The sequence below is a fragment of the Electrona antarctica genome, assembly GCF_951216825.1.
Source record: "Electrona antarctica genome assembly, chromosome: 19".
NCBI classification, from domain to species: Eukaryota; Metazoa; Chordata; class Actinopteri; order Myctophiformes; family Myctophidae; genus Electrona; species Electrona antarctica.
Genome location: NC_136800.1, coordinates 44,350,512 through 44,369,909, shown reverse-complemented (window position 1 = coordinate 44,369,909; position 19,398 = coordinate 44,350,512). Strand labels below are relative to the sequence as shown.

At 47.5% G+C, this 19,398-nt stretch overlaps 1 protein-coding gene and 1 long non-coding RNA gene across 2 annotated transcripts in view; both read left to right on the top strand.

Moving 5' to 3' along the window:
- Positions 1–19,398, top strand: part of LOC306912408 — a 330,734-nt gene that overhangs the window by 167,121 nt on the left and 144,215 nt on the right. The gene's annotated exons all lie outside the window — the stretch shown is intronic.
- Positions 14,339–15,340, top strand: LOC306943757 (chemerin-like receptor 1; the record flags this gene model as incomplete). The annotated part of the gene is made up of 1 exon (XM_079530287.1): positions 14,339–15,340. One exon carries the CDS (start codon positions 14,339–14,341, stop codon positions 15,338–15,340), a length of 1,002 nt encoding a protein of 333 aa, XP_079386413.1.

Genomic DNA, 19,398 nt, shown 5'->3' with positions numbered 1-19,398 from the left:
AGTACTGTACAACCCCTGGATATGATGTACTGTAGTACTGTACAACCCCTGGATATGGATATGTACTGTACTACTGTACAACCCCTGGATATGATGTACTGTAGTACTGTACAACCCCTGGATATGATGTACTGTAGTACTGTACAACCCCTGGATATGATGTACTGTAGTACTGTACAACCCCTGGATATGGATATGTACTGTACTACTGTACAACCCCTGGATATGATGTACTGTAGTACTGTACAACCCCTGGATATGATGTACTGTAGTACTGTACAACCCCTGGATATGATGTACTGTAGTACTGTACAACCCCTGGATATGGATATGTACTGTAGTACTGTACAACCCCTGGATATGATGTACTGTAGTACTGTACAACCCCTGGATATGGATATGTACTGTAGTACTGTACAACCCCTGGATATGATGTACTGTATTACTGTACAACCCCTGGATATGGATATGTACTGTACTACTGTACAACCCCTGGATATGATGTACTGTAGTACTGTACAACCCCTGGATATGATGTACTGTAGTACTGTACAACCCCTGGATATGATGTACTGTAGTACTGTACAACCCCTGGATATGATGTACTGTATTACTGTACAACCCCTGGATATGGATATGTACTGTACTACTGTACAACCCCTGGATATGATGTACTGTAGTACTGTACAACCCCTGGATATGATGTACTGTAGTACTGTACAACCCCTGGATATGATGTACTGTAGTACTGTACAACCCCTGGATATGATGTACTGTAGTACTGTACAACCCCTGGATATGCCGCTAGTATGTTTGACAAGCAAAGAGGCGCTGGTTACCATTTTTACAGTCTTTGGTATGGACCCGGGCCGGGGATTCGAACCCCCGACCTCCCAGTCTCAGGGCGGACACTCTAACCACAAGGCCAGTGAGCTGTCATGTCCGCCTACAGCTTATATAGACTACACTGAGCCACACTCTCTTCTCAGGGCGGACACTCTAACCACAAGGCCAGTGAGCTGTCATGTCCTCTAACCACAAGGCCAGTGAGCTGTCATGTCCTCTAACCACAAGGCCAGTGAGCTGTCATGTCCTCTAACCACAAGGCCAGTGAGCTGTCATGTCCTCTAACCACAAGGCCAGTGAGCTGTCATGTCCTCTAACCACAAGGCCAGTGAGCTGTCATGTCCTCTAACCACAAGGCCAGTGAGCTGTCATGTCCTCTAACCACAAGGCCAGTGAGCTGTCATGTCCTCTAACCACAAGGCCAGTGAGCTGTCATGTCCTCTAACCACAAGGCCTCTAACCACAAGGCCAGTGAGCTGTCATGTCCTCTAACCACAAGGCCAGTGAGCTGTCATGTCCTCTAACCACAAGGCCAGTGAGCTGTCATGTCCTCTAACCACAAGGCCTCTAACCACAAGGCCAGTGAACTGTCATGTCCTCTAACCACAAGGCCTCTAACCACAAGGCCAGTGAACTGTCATGTCCTCTAACCACAAGGCCTCTAACCACAAGGCCAGTGAGCTGTCATGTCCTCTAACCACAAGGCCAGTGAGCTGTCATGTCCTCTAACCACAAGGCCAGTGAGCTGTCATGTCCTCTAACCACAAGGCCAGTGAGCTGTCATGTCCTCTAACCACAAGGCCAGTGAGCTGTCATGTCCTCTAACCACAAGGCCAGTGAGCGGTCATGTCCTCTAACCACAAGGCCAGTGAGCGGTCATGTCCTCTAACCACAAGGCCAGTGAGCTGTCATGTCCTCTAACCACAAGGCCAGTGAGCTGTCATGTCCTCTAACCACAAGGCCAGTGAGCTGTCATGTCCTCTAACCACAAGGCCTCTAACCACAAGGCCAGTGAGCTGTCATGTCCTCTAACCACAAGGCCAGTGAGCTGTCATGTCCTCTAACCACAAGGCCTCTAACCACAAGGCCAGTGAGCGGTCATGTCCTCTAACCACAAGGCCAGTGAGCTGTCATGTCCTCTAACCACAAGGCCAGTGAGCTGTCATGTCCTCTAACCACAAGGCCAGTGAGCTGTCATGTCCTCTAACCACAAGGCCAGTGAGCTGTCATGTCCTCTAACCACAAGGCCAGTGAGCGGTCATGTCCTCTAACCACAAGGCCAGTGAGCTGTCATGTCCTCTAACCACAAGGCCAGTGAGCTGTCATGTCCTCTAACCACAAGGCCAGTGAGCTGTCATGTCCTCTAACCACAAGGCCAGTGAGCTGTCATGTCCTCTAACCACAAGGCCAGTGAACTGTCATGTCCTCTAACCACAAGGCCTCTAACCACAAGGCCAGTGAGCGGTCATGTCCTCTAACCACAAGGCCTCTAACCACAAGGCCAGTGAGCTGTCATGTCCTCTAACCACAAGGCCAGTGAGCTGTCATGTCCTCTAACCACAAGGCCAGTGAACTGTCATGTCCTCTAACCACAAGGCGTGTGATTTCATTACGTCAGACATGATTTCATTACGTCACACAGGCTATATTACACCACTCAGTTCACACGGGTGTGATTTTATAGACTACACTGAGCCACACTCTCTTCCTGACACCAGAGCTTCCTCACATGGTCATGAAAACCACCATTTTTAGAACCCATCCGTTATTGACAACAACACATGGTAGCAACACATGGCACTAATATATACAGTGTGTTGCATATTGTACATGTCAGGAAACTCACATCCATCCACCCATCTTCAACCGCTTATCCGTAGTCGGGTCGCGGGGGCAACAGCTCCACCAGAGTGCTCCATGACTTCCCTCTCCAGAGCAACATTAGTGACTTCCTCCTGGGGGATTCCGAGACGTTCCAAGGCCAGTGAGTCGATGTGTTTCCTCCAACTGCGCATTGGTCTGCCCCGGGGGTCTCCTCCCAGTGGGACGTGCGTCGAGGACCTCCCTATAGGGAGGCGCCCGAGAGGCATCCTAAGCAGATGCCCGAACCACCTCAGCTGACTCTTTTCCAGGCGAAGGAGCAGCGGTTCTACTCCGAGTCTCTCTCTCGTGTGACTGAACTTCTCACCCTATCTCTAAGGGAGATGCCAGCCACCCGTCGAAGAAAACTCATTTCGGCCGCTTGTATTCGCGACTCTTCCAGCGATAGCTAGGCACAAGCTGTTCTGATGTAGCCTCACAAGCTGTTCTGATGTAGCCTCACAAGCTGTTCTGATGTAGCCTCGCGTTGCGATACTACTATACCACTGTTCTGATGTAGCCTCACAAGCTGTTCTGATGTAGCCTCGCGTTGCGATACTAATATACCACTGTTCTGATGTAGCCTCGCGTTGCGATACTAATATACCACTGTTCTGATGTAGCCTCGCGTTGCGATACTAATATACCACTGTTCTGATGTAGCCTCGCGTTGCGATACTAATATACCACTGTTCTGATGTAGCCTCGCGTTGCGATACTAATATACCACTGTTCTGATGTAGCCTCGCGTTGCGATACTACTATACCACTGTTCTGATGTAGCCTCGCGTTGCGATACTACTATACCACTGTTCTGATGTAGCCTCGCGTTGCGATACTAATATACCACTGTTCTGATGTAGCCTCGCGTTGCGATACTACTATACCACTGTTCTGATGTAGCCTCGCGTTGCGATACTACTATACCACTGTTCTGATGTAGCCTCGCGTTGCGATACTAATATACCACTGCGCTGGGCTACCTCGGGGCATATGCAGATGCAATAGGGGCGGGTGAAGTGTGGCAGCGCCAGGCTTGTTCTGATGGTGAAGTGTGGCAGCGCCAGGCTAGTTCTGATGGTGAAGTGTGGCAGCGCCAGGCTAGTTCTGATGGTGAAGTGTGGCAGCGCCAGGCTAGTTCTGATGGTGAAGTGTGGCAGCGCCAGGCTAGTTCTGATGGTGAAGTGTGGCAGCGCCAGGCTAGTTCTGATGGTGAAGTGTGGCAGCGCCAGGCTAGTTCTGATGGTGAAGTGTGGCAGCGCCAGGCTAGTTCTGATGGTGAAGTGTGGCAGCGCCAGCCTAGTTCTAATGGTGAAGTGTGGCAGCGCCAGGCTAGTTCTGATGGTGAAGTGTGGCAGCGCCAGGCTAGTTCTGATGGTGAAGTGTGGCTGCGCCAGCCTAGTTCTGATGGTGAAGTGTGGCAGCGCCAGGCTAGTTCTGATGGTGAAGTGTGGCAGCGCCAGCCTAGTTCTGATAGTGAAGTGTGGCAGCGCCAGGCTAGTTCTGATGGTGAAGTGTGGCAGCGCCAGGCTAGTTCTGATGGTGAAGTGTGGCAGCGCCAGCCTAGTTCTGATGGTGAAGTGTGGCAGCGCCAGCCTAGTTCTGATGGTGAAGTGTGGCAGCGCCAGGCTAGTTCTGATGGTGGACTGTGGCAGCGCCAGGCTAGTTCTGATGGTGAAGTGTGGCAGCGCCAGCCTAGTTCTGATGGTGAAGTGTGGCTGCGCCAGGCTAGTTCTGATGGTGAAGTGTGGCAGCGCCAGCCTAGTTCTGATGGTGAAGTGTGGCAGCGCCAGGCTAGTTCTGATGGTGAAGTGTGGCAGCGCCAGCCTAGTTCTGATGGTGAAGTGTGGCAGCGCCAGCCTAGTTCTGATGGTGAAGTGTGGCAGCGCCAGCCTAGTTCTGATGGTGAAGTGTGGCAGCGCCAGGCTAGTTCTGATGGTGAAGTGTGGCTGCGCCAGGCTAGTTCTGATGGTGAAGTGTGGCTGCGCCAGGCTAGTTCTGATGGTGAAGTGTGGCAGCGCCAGCCTAGTTCTGATGGTGAAGTGTGGCAGCGCCAGGCTAGTTCTGATGGTGAAGTGTGGCAGCGCCAGCCTAGTTCTGATGGTGAAGTGTGGCAGCGCCAGCCTAGTTCTGATGGTGAAGTGTGGCTGCGCCAGCTTAGTTCTGATGGTGAAGTGTGGCTGCGCCAGGCTAGTTCTGATGGTGAAGTGTGGCAGCGCCAGCCTAGTTCTGATGGTGAAGTGTGGCAGCGCCAGCCTAGTTCTGATGGTGAAGTGTGGCTGCGCCAGCTTAGTTCTGATGGTGAAGTGTGGCTGCGCCAGCCTAGTTCTGATGGTGAAGTGTGGCTGCGCCAGGCTAGTTCTGATGGTGAAGTGTGGCAGCGCCAGCCTAGTTCTGATGGTGAAGTGTGGCAGCGCCAGCCTAGTTCTGATGGTGAAGTGTGGCAGCGCCAGCCTAGTTCTGATGGTGAAGTGTGGCAGCGCCAGCCTAGTTCTGATGGTGAAGTGTGGCAGCGCCAGGCTAGTTCTGATGGTGAAGTGTGGCAGCGCCAGCCTAGTTCTGATGGTGAAGTGTGGCAGCGCCAGCCTAGTTCTGATGGTGAAGTGTGGCAGCGCCAGCCTAGTTCTGATGGTGAAGTGTGGCAGCGCCAGGCTAGTTCTGATGGTGAAGTGTGGCAGCGCCAGCCTAGTTCTGATGGTGAAGTGTGGCAGCGCCAGCCTAGTTCTGATGGTGAAGTGTGGCAGCGCCAGCCTAGTTCTGATGGTGAAGTGTGGCAGCGCCAGGCTAGTTCTGATGGTGAAGTGTGGCAGCGCCAGCCTAGTTCTGATGGTGAAGTGTGGCAGCGCCAGCCTAGTTCTGATGGTGAAGTGTGGCAGCGCCAGGCTAGTTCTGATGGTGAAGTGTGGCAGCGCCAGCCTAGTTCTGATGGTGAAGTGTGGCAGCGCCAGGCTAGTTCTGATAGTGAAGTGTGGCAGCGCCAGCCTAGTTCTGATGGTGAAGTGTGGCAGCGCCAGCCTAGTTCTGATGGTGAAGTGTGGCAGCGCCAGGCTAGTTCTGATGGTGAAGTGTGGCAGCGCCAGCCTAGTTCTGATGGTGAAGTGTGGCAGCGCCAGCCTAGTTCTGATGGTGAAGTGTGGCAGCGCCAGCCTAGTTCTGATGGTGAAGTGTGGCAGCGCCAGCCTAGTTCTGATGGTGAAGTGTGGCTGCGCCAGGCTAGTTCTGATGGTGAAGTGTGGCAGCGCCAGCCTAGTTCTGATGGTGAAGTGTGGCAGCGCCAGCCTAGTTCTGATGGTGAAGTGTGGCAGCGCCAGCCTAGTTCTGATGGTGAAGTGTGGCTGCGCCAGGCTAGTTCTGATGGTGAAGTGTGGCTGCGCCAGGCTAGTTCTGATGGTGAAGTGTGGCAGCGCCAGCCTAGTTCTGATGGTGAAGTGTGGCTGCGCCAGGCTAGTTCTGATGGTGAAGTGTGGCTGCGCCAGGCTAGTTCTGATGGTGAAGTGTGGCTGCGCCAGGCTAGTTCTGATGGTGAAGTGTGGCTGCGCCAGGCTAGTTCTGATGGTGAAGTGTGGCTGCGCCAGCTTAGTTCTGATGGTGAAGTGTGGCTGCGCCAGCCTAGTTCTGATGGTGAAGTGTGGCTGCGCCAGGCTAGTTCTGATGGTGAAGTGTGGCTCCGCCAGGCTAGTTCTGATGTCAGCTGCACTAATGGATACGAGAAGACAAACGCATGCGGGTTCACTGAACCCATTTTGACCTGAGAACAGTAGTGGAGTACAGTAGTGGAGTACAGTAGTGGAGTACAGTAGTGGAGTACAGTAGTGGAGTACAGTAGTGGAGAACAGTAGTAGAGTACAGTAGTGGAGAACAGTAGTAGAGTACAGTAGTGGAGAGCAGTAGTGGAGTACAGTAGTGGAGTACAGTAGTGGAGTACAGTAGTGGAGAACAGTAGTGGAGTACAGTAGTGGAGTACAGTAGTGGAGAACAGTAGTGGAGTACAGTAGTGGAGTACAGTAGTGGAGTACAGTAGTGGAGTACAGTAGTGGAGTGCAGTAGTGGAGAACAGTAGTGGAGTACAGTAGTGGAGTACAGTAGTGGAGAACAGTAGTGGAGAGCAGTAGTGGAGTACAGTAGTGGAGTACAGTAGTGGAGTACAGTAGTGGAGAACAGTAGTGGAGTACAGTAGTGGAGTACAGTAGTGGAGTACAGTAGTGGAGAACAGTTGTGGAGTACAGTAGTGGAGTACAGTAGTGGAGAACAGTTGTGGAGTACAGTAGTGGAGAGCAGTAGTGGAGTACAGTAGTGGAGTACAGTAGTGGAGTACAGTAGTGGAGAACAGTTGTTGAGTACAGTAGTGGAGAACAGTAGTGGAGTACAGTAGTGGAGTACAGTAGTGGAGAACAGTAGTGGAGTACAGTAGTGGAGTACAGTAGTGGAGAACAGTTGTGGAGTACAGTAGTGGAGAACAGTTGTGGAGTACAGTAGTGGAGTACAGTAGTGGAGAACAGTAGTGGAGTACAGTAGTGGAGAACAGTTGTGGAGTACAGTAGTGGAGTACAGTAGTGGAGAACAGTTGTGGAGTACAGTAGTGGAGTACAGTAGTGGAGAACAGTAGTGGAGTACAGTAGTGGAGTACAGTAGTGGAGAACAGTTGTGGAGTACAGTAGTGGAGAACAGTTGTGGAGTACAGTAGTGGAGTACAGTAGTGGAGAACAGTAGTGGAGTACAGTAGTGGAGAACAGTTGTGGAGTACAGTAGTGGAGTACAGTAGTGGAGAACAGTTGTGGAGTACAGTAGTGGAGTACAGTAGTGGAGAACAGTAGTGGAGTACAGTAGTGGAGTGCAGTAGTGGAGTACAGTAGTGGAGTACAGTAGTGGAGTACAGTAGTGGAGTGCAGTAGTGGAGTACAGTAGTGGAGTACAGTAGTGGAGAACAGTAGTGGAGAGCAGTAGTGGAGTACAGTAGTGGAGTACAGTAGTGGAGTACAGTAGTGGAGTACAGTAGTGGAGTACAGTAGTGGAGAACAGTAGTGGAGTACAGTAGTGGAGAACAGTAGTGGAGTACAGTAGTGGAGTACAGTAGTGGAGTACAGTAGTGGAGAACAGTAGTGGAGTACAGTAGTGGAGTACAGTAGTGGAGTACAGTAGTGGAGAACAGTAGTGGAGTACAGTAGTGGAGTACAGTAGTGGAGTACAGTAGTGGAGTACAGTAGTGGAGAACAGTAGTGGAGTACAGTAGTGGAGTACAGTAGTGGAGTACAGTAGTGGAGTACAGTAGTGGAGTACAGTAGTGGAGTACAGTAGTGGAGTACAGTAGTGGAGAACAGTAGTGGAGTACAGTAGTGGAGTACAGTAGTGGAGTACAGTAGTGGAGTACAGTAGTGGAGAACAGTAGTGGAGTGCAGTAGTGGAGTACAGTAGTGGAGTACAGTAGTGGAGTACAGTAGTGGAGTACAGTAGTGGAGAGCAGTAGTGGAGTGCAGTAGTGGAGTACAGTAGTGGAGTACAGTAGTGGAGAGCAGTAGTGGAGTACAGTAGTGGAGAACAGTAGTGGAGTACAGTAGTGGAGTACAGTAGTGGAGTACAGTAGTGGAGTACAGTAGTGGAGTACAGTAGTGGAGAACAGTAGTGGAGTACAGTAGTGGAGTACAGTAGTGGAGTACAGTAGTGGAGTACAGTAGTGGAGTACAGTAGTGGAGAACAGTAGTGGAGTGCAGTAGTGGAGTACAGTAGTGGAGTACAGTAGTGGAGTACAGTAGTGGAGTACAGTAGTGGAGAGCAGTAGTGGAGTGCAGTAGTGGAGTACAGTAGTGGAGTACAGTAGTGGAGAGCAGTAGTGGAGTACAGTAGTGGAGTACAGTAGTGGAGTACAGTAGTGGAGTACAGTAGTGGAGTACAGTAGTGGAGAACAGTAGTGGAGTGCAGTAGTGGAGTACAGTAGTGGAGTACAGTAGTGGAGTACAGTAGTGGAGTACAGTAGTGGAGTACAGTAGTGGAGTACAGTAGTGGAGTACAGTAGTGGAGTACAGTAGTGGAGTACAGTAGTGGAGTACAGTAGTGGAGTGGAGTACAGTAGTGGAGTACAGTAGTGGAGTACAGTAGTGGAGTACAGTAGTGGAGTACAGTAGTGGAGTACAGTAGTGGAGTACAGTAGTGGAGTACAGTAGTGGAGTACAGTAGTGGAGTACAGTAGTGGAGTGCAGTAGTGGAGTACAGTAGTGGAGTACAGTAGTGGAGTACAGTAGTGGAGTACAGTAGTGGAGTACAGTAGTGGAGTACAGTAGTGGAGTACAGTAGTGGAGTACAGTAGTGGAGTACAGTAGTGGAGTGGAGTACAGTAGTGGAGTACAGTAGTGGAGTACAGTAGTGGAGTACAGTAGTGGAGTACAGTAGTGGAGTACAGTAGTGGAGTACAGTAGTGGAGTACAGTAGTGGAGTACAGTAGTGGAGTACAGTAGTGGAGTACAGTAGTGGAGTACAGTAGTGGAGTACAGTAGTGGAGTGGAGTACAGTAGTGGAGTACAGTAGTGGAGTACAGTAGTGGAGTGCGTTGTTACGGTGCGTCACTGATCCCCTCCATCCACCAGGCTCCACGGTGACCTTTGACCTCCTCTCCTCTCCATTTCACACACTCTTCTCATTCCCTCTAAATCTCTGGCTCTCTAACCCTCTCCCCCGAGAGAGAGAGAGAGAGAGAGAGAGAGAGAGAGAGAGAGAGAGAGAGAGAGAGAGAGAGAGAGAGAGAGAGAGAGAGAGAGAGAGAGAGAGAGAGAGAGAGAGAGAGAGAGAGAGAGAGAGAGAGAGAGGCAAAGAGGATGGAGTGAGTGTGAGAAGAGTGAATCCAAACAAAGGATATGTTGAGACGGACAGGCGTTAGACTATCCTCTCCTCTCCTCTCCTCTCCTCTCCTCTCCTCTCCTCTCCTCTCCTCTCCTCTCCTCTCCTCTCCTCTCCTCTCCTCTCCTCTCCTCTCCTCTCCTACATTATGACCACCCAGAGTTGGGACCAGGAAGCAGAGTTGCAGTCCTACACAGCTCTCTGTGCTTCCACCAGTGCAGCCACCTACCCCACCTATCCTACAAAATAGAACTATACAAAATAGAACTATACAAACTATACAGTCTATACAACAGGGGTATTCAACTAGATTAGGTCGGGGGCCACAACTGTAGAATGATTGTGTGTGGAGAGCCGCACAGCGTGCGCGCGAAGCGTGACATTTTTTGGAATCTACAAATGCATTTTGTGTTCAAACACAAAGATGTATGTAGGCTAATACATTTGTGCACAGTATGAGCACAAGTATATGCTATACCTTAGAATAGACCTATTTGACAGAACGATTGTCAACGAGCACTAGCTGAAAATACTAACACACACACACACACACACACACACTCACACGCTCACACTCTGCAGGAGTCTGTCTAATTTCTCTCCAAAATACCTTGAATATGATAGAATATAATTTAGGATTACTGTCATTATGATAATCTAGCACTTTATATATCGCACACATCATACCTGTAATTTATTTATTTATTTATTTTACTATTCCAAGGGCCACTAGGGGGCGCTCCGCGGGCAGCATTTGGCCCGCGGGCCGCCAGTTGAATAGCCCTGCATACAAACTACAGTCTCTGTACAGGCTGAACAAACCATATAGGCTGAACAAACCAAAGGAAATAGGAGCTGTACATACACACTTGATACAAATCAAGACCAATACAGTAGTACCACAAAATACAAATATAAAATGTGGATTTCTAAATATTAGATCTCTACGTAAAAAAGGAACACTGGTAAATGAAATCATATCAGACAATTGTCTTGACTTATTTTGTCTGACTGAAACGTGGCTGGGTGAGCAAGAATATGTCAGTTTAAATACAGCCACCCCACCAAGTCACACCAATGCCCAGAGACAATGGTAAAATTGGAGGTGGAGTTGCTGCCATCTTCAATTCAAGCCTAACAATTAGTCCTAGAGCCAAAGCCACCTACAAATCATTTGAAAGCTTGATTCTCAACCTTTCACACCCAAGCTGGAAATCAATACAGCCCCTAATAGTCATTACAGTGTACCGCCCTACCGGCGCCTACACACAATTTCTATCTGAGTTCTCTGAATTTTTATCAAGTCTAGTCCTTGAGTCTAATAAAATCATCTTAATCGGTGATCTAAATATTCACGCGGACATAGGAACTGATAGCCTAAATAGAGCATTCATCTCATTGATTGATTCAATCGGTTTCTCTCAGTGTGTAGATAAACCTACCCACATTCTCAACCATACCCTTGACCTCATTCTGGTCTATGGTATTACAATAGAGCACCTCATAGTTTTCCCATAGTTTTCTGACCATTATCTGATAACTTTCGATTTTACATTGATGGATTATACACCACTGGACGAAAATGTCCTCGGCAGAAGTATATCCGAGAGCGCTGTAAATAAGTTCAAGGAAACAATTCCATCAGCCATCAACTCGGTATATTTCAACAAAATAGAAGACCCGCACACCTATAGTCCTTCTCAAATCGATCACCTTGTTGATAGTGTCACAAGCTCATTTCAAATGACACTTGACTCTGTCGCTCCCCTGAAAAGGAAAGTAATAAAGCAACAAAGGCTAGCCCCATGGTACAACTCGGAAACTAGAAATCTCAAGCGAACGTCTCGCAAACTTGAAAAAATATGGCGCTCAACCAAACGGAAAGAATCATGTATAGTCTGGCAGAATAGCCTCAAAATATACAAAAAGGCCCTCGACAATGCCAGAGCCACCTATTATTCATCCCTAATAGAGGAAAACAAAAGTAACCCCAAGTTCCTTTTTGACACTCTGGCAAAACTGACAAAAAGTAATGATTCCACTGATCCACGTATCCCTACAACTCTCAATAGTAACGATTTCATGAGTTACAACTACTCTCGGCCCCCACTGGACTGCCCCCAAATATGGTGGTCCCAGAGATGGCCGCACACCCAAATATATATATGGACAGTTTCTCCCCAATCCTATTAACCCAAATTTAACAAAATCATCAGCCAATGAAGGGCCCCAGGAGCCCTTTTCAGGGCGTCAAATCTAGTACCTTACGGTCTAATTTCCCCGAAGGGCCCCTGAGAGCCAAGGGCCCCTGGGCCACGGCCCCACTGGCCCAATGGCTAATTTGTCCATTTGTCCAACCCTGGCACAGGGTTGCCTCCACGAAGCCTTCGCTGTCCATCAGGCGAGAACCACGTATTTATGTATGTCCCAAACCGTTACTTTTCAGGACATGGCAGAAAAACAGACCCTGTCTGTCTTCCTGTGAACCAGGTACAGTAATTATTAAAAACAGACCCTGTCTGTCTTCCTGTGAACCAGGTACAGTAATTATTAAAAACAGACCCTGTCTGTCTTCCTGTGAACCAGGTACAGTAATTATTAAAAACAGACCCTGTCTGTCTTCCTGTGAACCAGGTACAGTAATTATTAAAAACAGACCCTGTCTGTCTTCCTGTGAACCAGGTACAGTAATACTAATTATTAAAAACAGACCCTGTCTGTCTTCCTGTGAACCAGGTACAGTAATTATTAAAAACAGACCCTGTCTGTCTTCCTGTGAACCAGGTACAGTAATTATTAAAAACAGACCCTGTCTGTCTTCCTGTGAACCAGGTACAGTAATTATTAAAAACAGACCCTGTCTGTCTTCCTGTGAACCAGGTACAGTAATTATTAAGAACAGACCCTGTCTGTCTTCCTGTGAACCAGGTTCAGTAATTATTTGGTCACAAGAAAAATGTTTGTCAAAAAATAAATGGAAACTAAGTGGAAAACTAAGCTATATGGTGACTAAAACTAAGACTAAATATATTGACTCAACAAATAAAAGCTAGACTAAAATGTTAGGAAGGGACTTTAGAAAGAGAAGTAAAAGACACAATTTTAAACGTGGTTGCATGCTGAAAATAGCAAGCACACAACAAGCACGACGCGTTGTGAGCTTGTCCGCTTGTCTCCGTGTCAAGGAGATAAACAGGAAGTGGCTCAACTGCATTCCAATAATCCGCTTCAGGAGTGGAGTATATAGTTTTGGACCAATCAGATCGTTTTTTACTCACGTACGGCGAACAGAAGTGATTCGGTCGGAGTAAGCATATACCTACCGGATCTTCTTTCTACACGAAATAGTTAAAACAAGACAATGTTGACATTTTTTATTAAAAATAAAACCGTATGAGTTGTCCTGATGTGATATACTGTCAGAATCACTGCACAACGGAGCGAAATAATTCATGGAATGGACTAGTTTGCCCATAATAAGGTAAGAAAACAACCCAAACCTCTATGGTCTTTCCCTTTAAGAAAGGTGTACTCCAATTTCATTGTATAAACAATTATTGTCATGTCACACCATGACGATTTTAGGCACAAGTACAACAAAATGCTGAATAAACTCTGATTCCAATAAAATATCTAAAAACTAAATGTATTTCCATAAAGATGAGAGTGAGTAGAACACAAGTAAATCATTTTTAGGCCTGTTATTTAAAGTTTTTTAAAAAACGTTTTTTTTTTGGTGTCACGTCACTGACCCATTTTCTGTATATTTAGAAGTAAATGACATTGGACTAATTCATCCCTCTCTCTACCTCGACTGATGTAATTGGTGTTCAGCGTGTTCGTGCGTGCGTGCGTGCGTGCGTGCGTGCGCATGATGTCACATGAGGGTCTGTGGATTGATGAGGTCAGATAAAGAGCTGTAGAAACAGTCACTACTGTCTTAGGACAGAGCTAGACATCACTGAGCAAACAAAGGACCTGAAATAGATTACATGATACACAACAAGCATGTGAGTTCTCACTTAAAGATTCCAAAGGTTAGTTCCTTAGAACACAGACTTACTAAAACATACTTAAAATATACTTTTATAAGGGATATTAAATGTTTACTTCTCAGAAAGCTGTTTTAGAGCACGCACGCACGCGCACACGCACACGCACACGCACACACACACACACACACACACACACACACACACACACACACACACACACACACACACACACACACACACACACACACACACACACACACACACACACACACACGTATAAAGTTGCCTCCTCACTGTTCACTGGCCACACTTCTACCAAGACTCTTCTCTGGCTGACGTCTCTTCAACACTTTGAAACAGGTAACTATGCTTTTATTGTATTGTCTTTATTATGACATGTAATGATTGAAACAGGTAACTATGCTTTTATTGTATTGTCTTTATTATGACATGTAATGATTGAAACAGGTAACTATGCTTTTATTCCTGTACTTCTCATTATGTGGACATAAATAAACATTTCATGTGTGTGTGTGTGTGTGTGTGTGTGTGTGTGTGTGTGTGTGTGTGTGTGTGTGTGTGTGTGTGTGTGTGTGTGTGTGTGTGTGTGTGTGTGTGTGTGTGTGTGTGTGTGTGTGCGTGCGTGAGTGCGTGCGTATTCATCAAATCTCCTTGAAGCAAATGTGTTCATTATAATAATAATAATTATTATTATTATACTAATAATAAAAATAATAATAATACACGGCGTGTTAAAACAAAGCATGATCTTATATTCATTATTTTTCTTATTTTTGGGTTTCAGGACGATGGAGATCATCAAATCCCTCCGCATCATGTCCGTGGTCATCTACAGCGTGGTGTGTGTGCTCGGCGTGTTGGGGAACGGTGTGGTCATCTGGGTGACGGGCTTCAGGATGAAGAAAACCGTCAACACCGTCTGGTACCTCAACCTCGCTGTGGCCGACTTCCTGGTTACAGCCTTCCTGTCGCTGAGAATAACAAAGAGCGCTCTGGACTTACACTGGCCTTTTGGCTGGTTCATGTGCAAAATGGATGGTCTGGTTTTCTTCATGAACATGTATGCCAGTATCTACACTCTGGTGGTCATCAGTGTGGACAGATGTGTGTGTCTGATGTGTCCAGCGTGGACCCAGAACCACCGCCACACCACCGCCACCGTCAGAAAGGCATCCTGGGTCAGTCTGGGAGTCTGGGTTCTGGCCTTGGCTCTGAGCATCCCTTACTTCATCTTTAGGGGCACAGAGACCTACGGTGATACGGTCCTGTGCTATGACCACTATGTATACACCACCACAGGCATCACCACTAACTTCATTGTGGGATTTGTGGTTCCTTTCTCCGTCATCATCTCCTGCTATTCCGTCATCATCTACCGGCTCAGGAATAGAAAGAAGCTGGCCGGCAAATCAGGTCGCAGTGAACCTCATCAAATCAAATCAAATACAAACAAAATCATAGCAACTGTTATCGCCACGTTCTTCCTGTGCTGGATCCCCTTCCACATCATACGGCTGATTTATGTGTGTTCTAAGACAGGTCTGATAGAGTACAGTGACACACTTCAGCTTGTGCTCCTCTTCGGGGATCCCATAACCCTAGCCCTGGCTCTCCTCAACAGCTGCCTGAACCCGCTGCTGTACGTGTTCAGTAAGGGTTTCAAGGAAGTGTTCCGCTGCAGGTCCGTCCTAAAGGTTCTGGAGAAAGCCTTCGCTGAAGAGCCTCCTCAGACCAACAACGAGAAAATGAGATGTATTGTGTATATCACGGATCTATTGGCATTAAAATGATGAATTAAACATATGAATAGTGCAGGTAGAAGGCACAATCCACTGTTAACTAGGGTGGCCATAAGGGGGTTAAGTAAGTAATTGACAATAAAGTCACAATACCAACTTTGATGAGGCAGTATTGCATCGTTTTTTATAAATTGGGCCCTATTATGCGTGTCTTAAGTACCAGGTCTTATGACTTAACTTAAGACCTGGAGGCGTGATCAATGCCATTTGGCTATTCTGAGTGGCCAAACAGCATTGACCACGCCTCCAGGTCTTAAGTTAAGTCATAAGACCTGGTACTTAAGACACATAATAGGGCCCTATATTTCTTAATTTCCTGTAAAAAAAATGTATATTTTCCATTTCCTGAAAAACAATTTTGGAGTTGGTTTCTTCCTCCCGACCGCAGATTATGATGCATGAAACAAGTTGAAATATAGAGATACTGTACGGTCTGTACCCCCCATAGAGATACTGTACGGTCTGTACCCACCATAGAGATACTGTACGGTCTGTACCCACCATAGAGATACTGTACGGTCTGTACCCCCCATAGAGATACTGTACGGTCTGTACCCACCATAGAGATACTGTACGGTCTGTACCCCCCATAGAGATACTGTACGGTCTGTACCCCCCATAGAGATACTGTACGGTCTGTACCCACCATAGAGATACTGTACGGTCTGTACCCACCATAGAGATACTGTACACGGTCTGTACCCACCATAGAGATACTGTACACGGTCTGTACCCCCCATAGAGATACTGTACGGTCTGTACCCACCATAGAGATACTGTACGGTCTGTACCCACCATAGAGATACTGTACGGTCTGTACCCACCATAGAGATACTGTACGGTCTGTACCCACCATAGAGATACTGTACGGTCTGTACCCACCATAGAGATACTGTACACGGTCTGTACCCACCATAGAGATACTGTACACGGTCTGTACCCACCATAGAGATACTGTACACGGTCTGTACCCACCATAGAGATACTGTACGGTCTGTACCCACCATAGAGATACTGTACACGGTCTGTACCCACCATAGATATACTGTACACGGTCTGTACCCACCATAGAGATACTGTACGGTCTGTACCCACCATAGAGATACTGTACACGGTCTGTACCCACCATAGAGATACTGTACGGTCTGTACCCACCATAGAGATACTGTACGGTCTGTACCCACCATAGAGATACTGTACGGTCTGTACCCACCATAGAGATACTGTACGGTCTGTACCCACCATAGAGATACTGTACACGGTCTGTACCCACCATAGAGATACTGTACACGGTCTGTACCCCCCATAGAGATACTGTACGGTCTGTACCCACCATAGAGATACTGTACGGTCTGTACCCACCATAGAGATACTGTACGGTCTGTACCCACCATAGAGATACTGTACGGTCTGTACCCACCATAGAGATACTGTACGGTCTGTACCCACCATAGAGATACTGTACGGTCTGTACCCACCATAGAGATACTGTACGGTCTGTACCCACCATAGAGATACTGTACGGTCTGTACCCACCATAGAGATACTGTACGGTCTGTACCCACCATAGAGATACTGTACACGGTCTGTACCCACCATAGAGATACTGTACACGGTCTGTACCCACCATAGAGATACTGTACACGGTCTGTACCCACCATAGAGATACTGTACGGTCTGTACCCACCATAGAGATACTGTACACGGTCTGTACCCACCATAGAGATACTGTACACGGTCTGTACCCACCATAGAGATACTGTACGGTCTGTACCCACCATAGAGATACTGTACACGGTCTGTACCCACCATAGAGATACTGTACGGTCTGTACCCACCATAGAGATACTGTACGGTCTGTACCCACCATAGAGATACTGTACGGTCTGTACCCACCATAGAGATACTGTACGGTCTGTACCCACCATAGAGATACTGTACGGTCTGTACCCACCATAGAGATACTGTACGGTCTGTACCCGCCATAGAGATACTGTACGGTCTGTACCCACCATAGAGATACTGTACGGTCTGTACCCACCATAGAGATACTGTACGCGGTCTGTACCCACCATAGAGATACTGTACGGTCTGTACCCACCATAGAGATACTGTACGGTCTGTACCCACCATAGAGATACTGTACGCGGTCTGTACCCACCATAGAGATACTGTACGGTCTGTACCCACCATAGAGATACTGTACGCGGTCTGTACCCACCATAGAGATACTGTACGGTCTGTACCCACCATAGAGATACTGTACGGTCTGTACCCACCATAGAGATACTGTACGGTCTGTACCCACCATAGAGATACTGTACGCGGTCTGTACCCACCATAGAGATACTGTACGGTCTGTACCCACCATAGAGATACTGTACGGTCTGTACCCACCATAGAGATACTGTACGCGGTCTGTACCCACCATAGAGATACTGTACGGTCTGTACCCACCATAGAGATACTGTACGCGGTCTGTACCCACCATAGAGATACTGTACGGTCTGTACCCACCATAGAGATACTGTACGGTCTGTACCCACCATAGAGATACTGTACGGTCTGTACCCACCATAGAGATACTGTACGCGGTCTGTACCCACCATAGAGATACTGTACGGTCTGTACCCACCATAGAGATACTGTACGGTCTGTACCCACCATAGAGATACTGTACGGTCTGTACCCACCATAGAGATACTGTACGCGGTCTGTACCCACCATAGAGATACTGTACGGTCTGTACCCACCATAGAGATACTGTACGCGGTCTGTACCCACCATAGAGATACTGTACGGTCTGTACCCACCATAGAGATACTGTACGCGGTCTGTACCCACCAGCAGAGAGATGTGCTCAGTAGAGATACTGTACGCGGTCTGTACCCACCAGCAGAGAGATGTGCTCAGTTCTTCATTAATATAGAGATACTGTACGCGGTCTGTACCCACCAGCAAAGAGATGTGCTCAGTTCTTCATTAATATAGAGATACTGTACGCGGTCTGTACCCACCAGCACAGAGATGTGCTCAGTTCTTCATTAATATAGAGATACTGTACGCGGTCTGTACCCACCAGCAAAGAGATGTGCTCAGTTCTTCATTAATATAGAGATACTGTACGCGGTCTGTACCCACCAGCAAAGAGATGTGCTCAGTTCTTCATTAATATAGAGATACTGTACGCGGTCTGTACCCACCAGCAAAGAGATGTGCTCAGTTCTTCATTAATATAGAGATACTGTACGCGGTCTGTACCCACCAGCAAAGAGATGTGCTCAGTTCTTCATTAATATAGAGATACTGTACGCGGTCTGTACCCACCAGCAAAGAGATGTGCTCAGTTCTTCATTAATCCGACTCCAACAGACTCCCAATCGCAGCTTGTATCGCTGGCTAGCTCGCCGTTAGGGTAAACATAGATCAGCTTGTATCGCTGGCTAGCTCGCCGTTAGGGTAAACATAGATCAGCTTGTATCGCTGGCTAGCTCGCCGTTAGGGTAAACATAGATCAGCTTGTATCGCTGGCTAGCTCGCCGTTAGGGTAAACATAGATCGGGGGCGGTGGGTGGTAGCCGGCAAATAAACGTAACCCATTCTGGACGGGAACCCCTTTTGGTGTTTTAAGCAAACTATTTCATACTTTAGCTATTGAAAAATAGCAGATCTACAAGCTCGTAGCGCGGCACCGAGTGCCGCGCTACGAGCTTGTAGTTCTGCTATTTATTTTTTAAATCGTGAAAATGTGGCGCAAATCTTTGGATATATTATTTGCCTGCGAATGTTTTTAACTCAAATCTTTGCTTCTGGGGGTTGCCTGCAACATACAGATTTTCAGATGGGGGTCTGCGGCCAAATACAGATAATTCTGGGGGTCTTTGACATGGAAAAGGTTGATAGAAACATAAGGTTTTTCAGAAAACTGTTAGGATTTAGAAGACATATTTTTTTAGAATAGGCTTCAGGTCTAAATGGATTAATTTACTAACGTAATAATGATAACCAGCTATCAGGGCAAACATATGTATTTTCCAGAGGTTTACGCT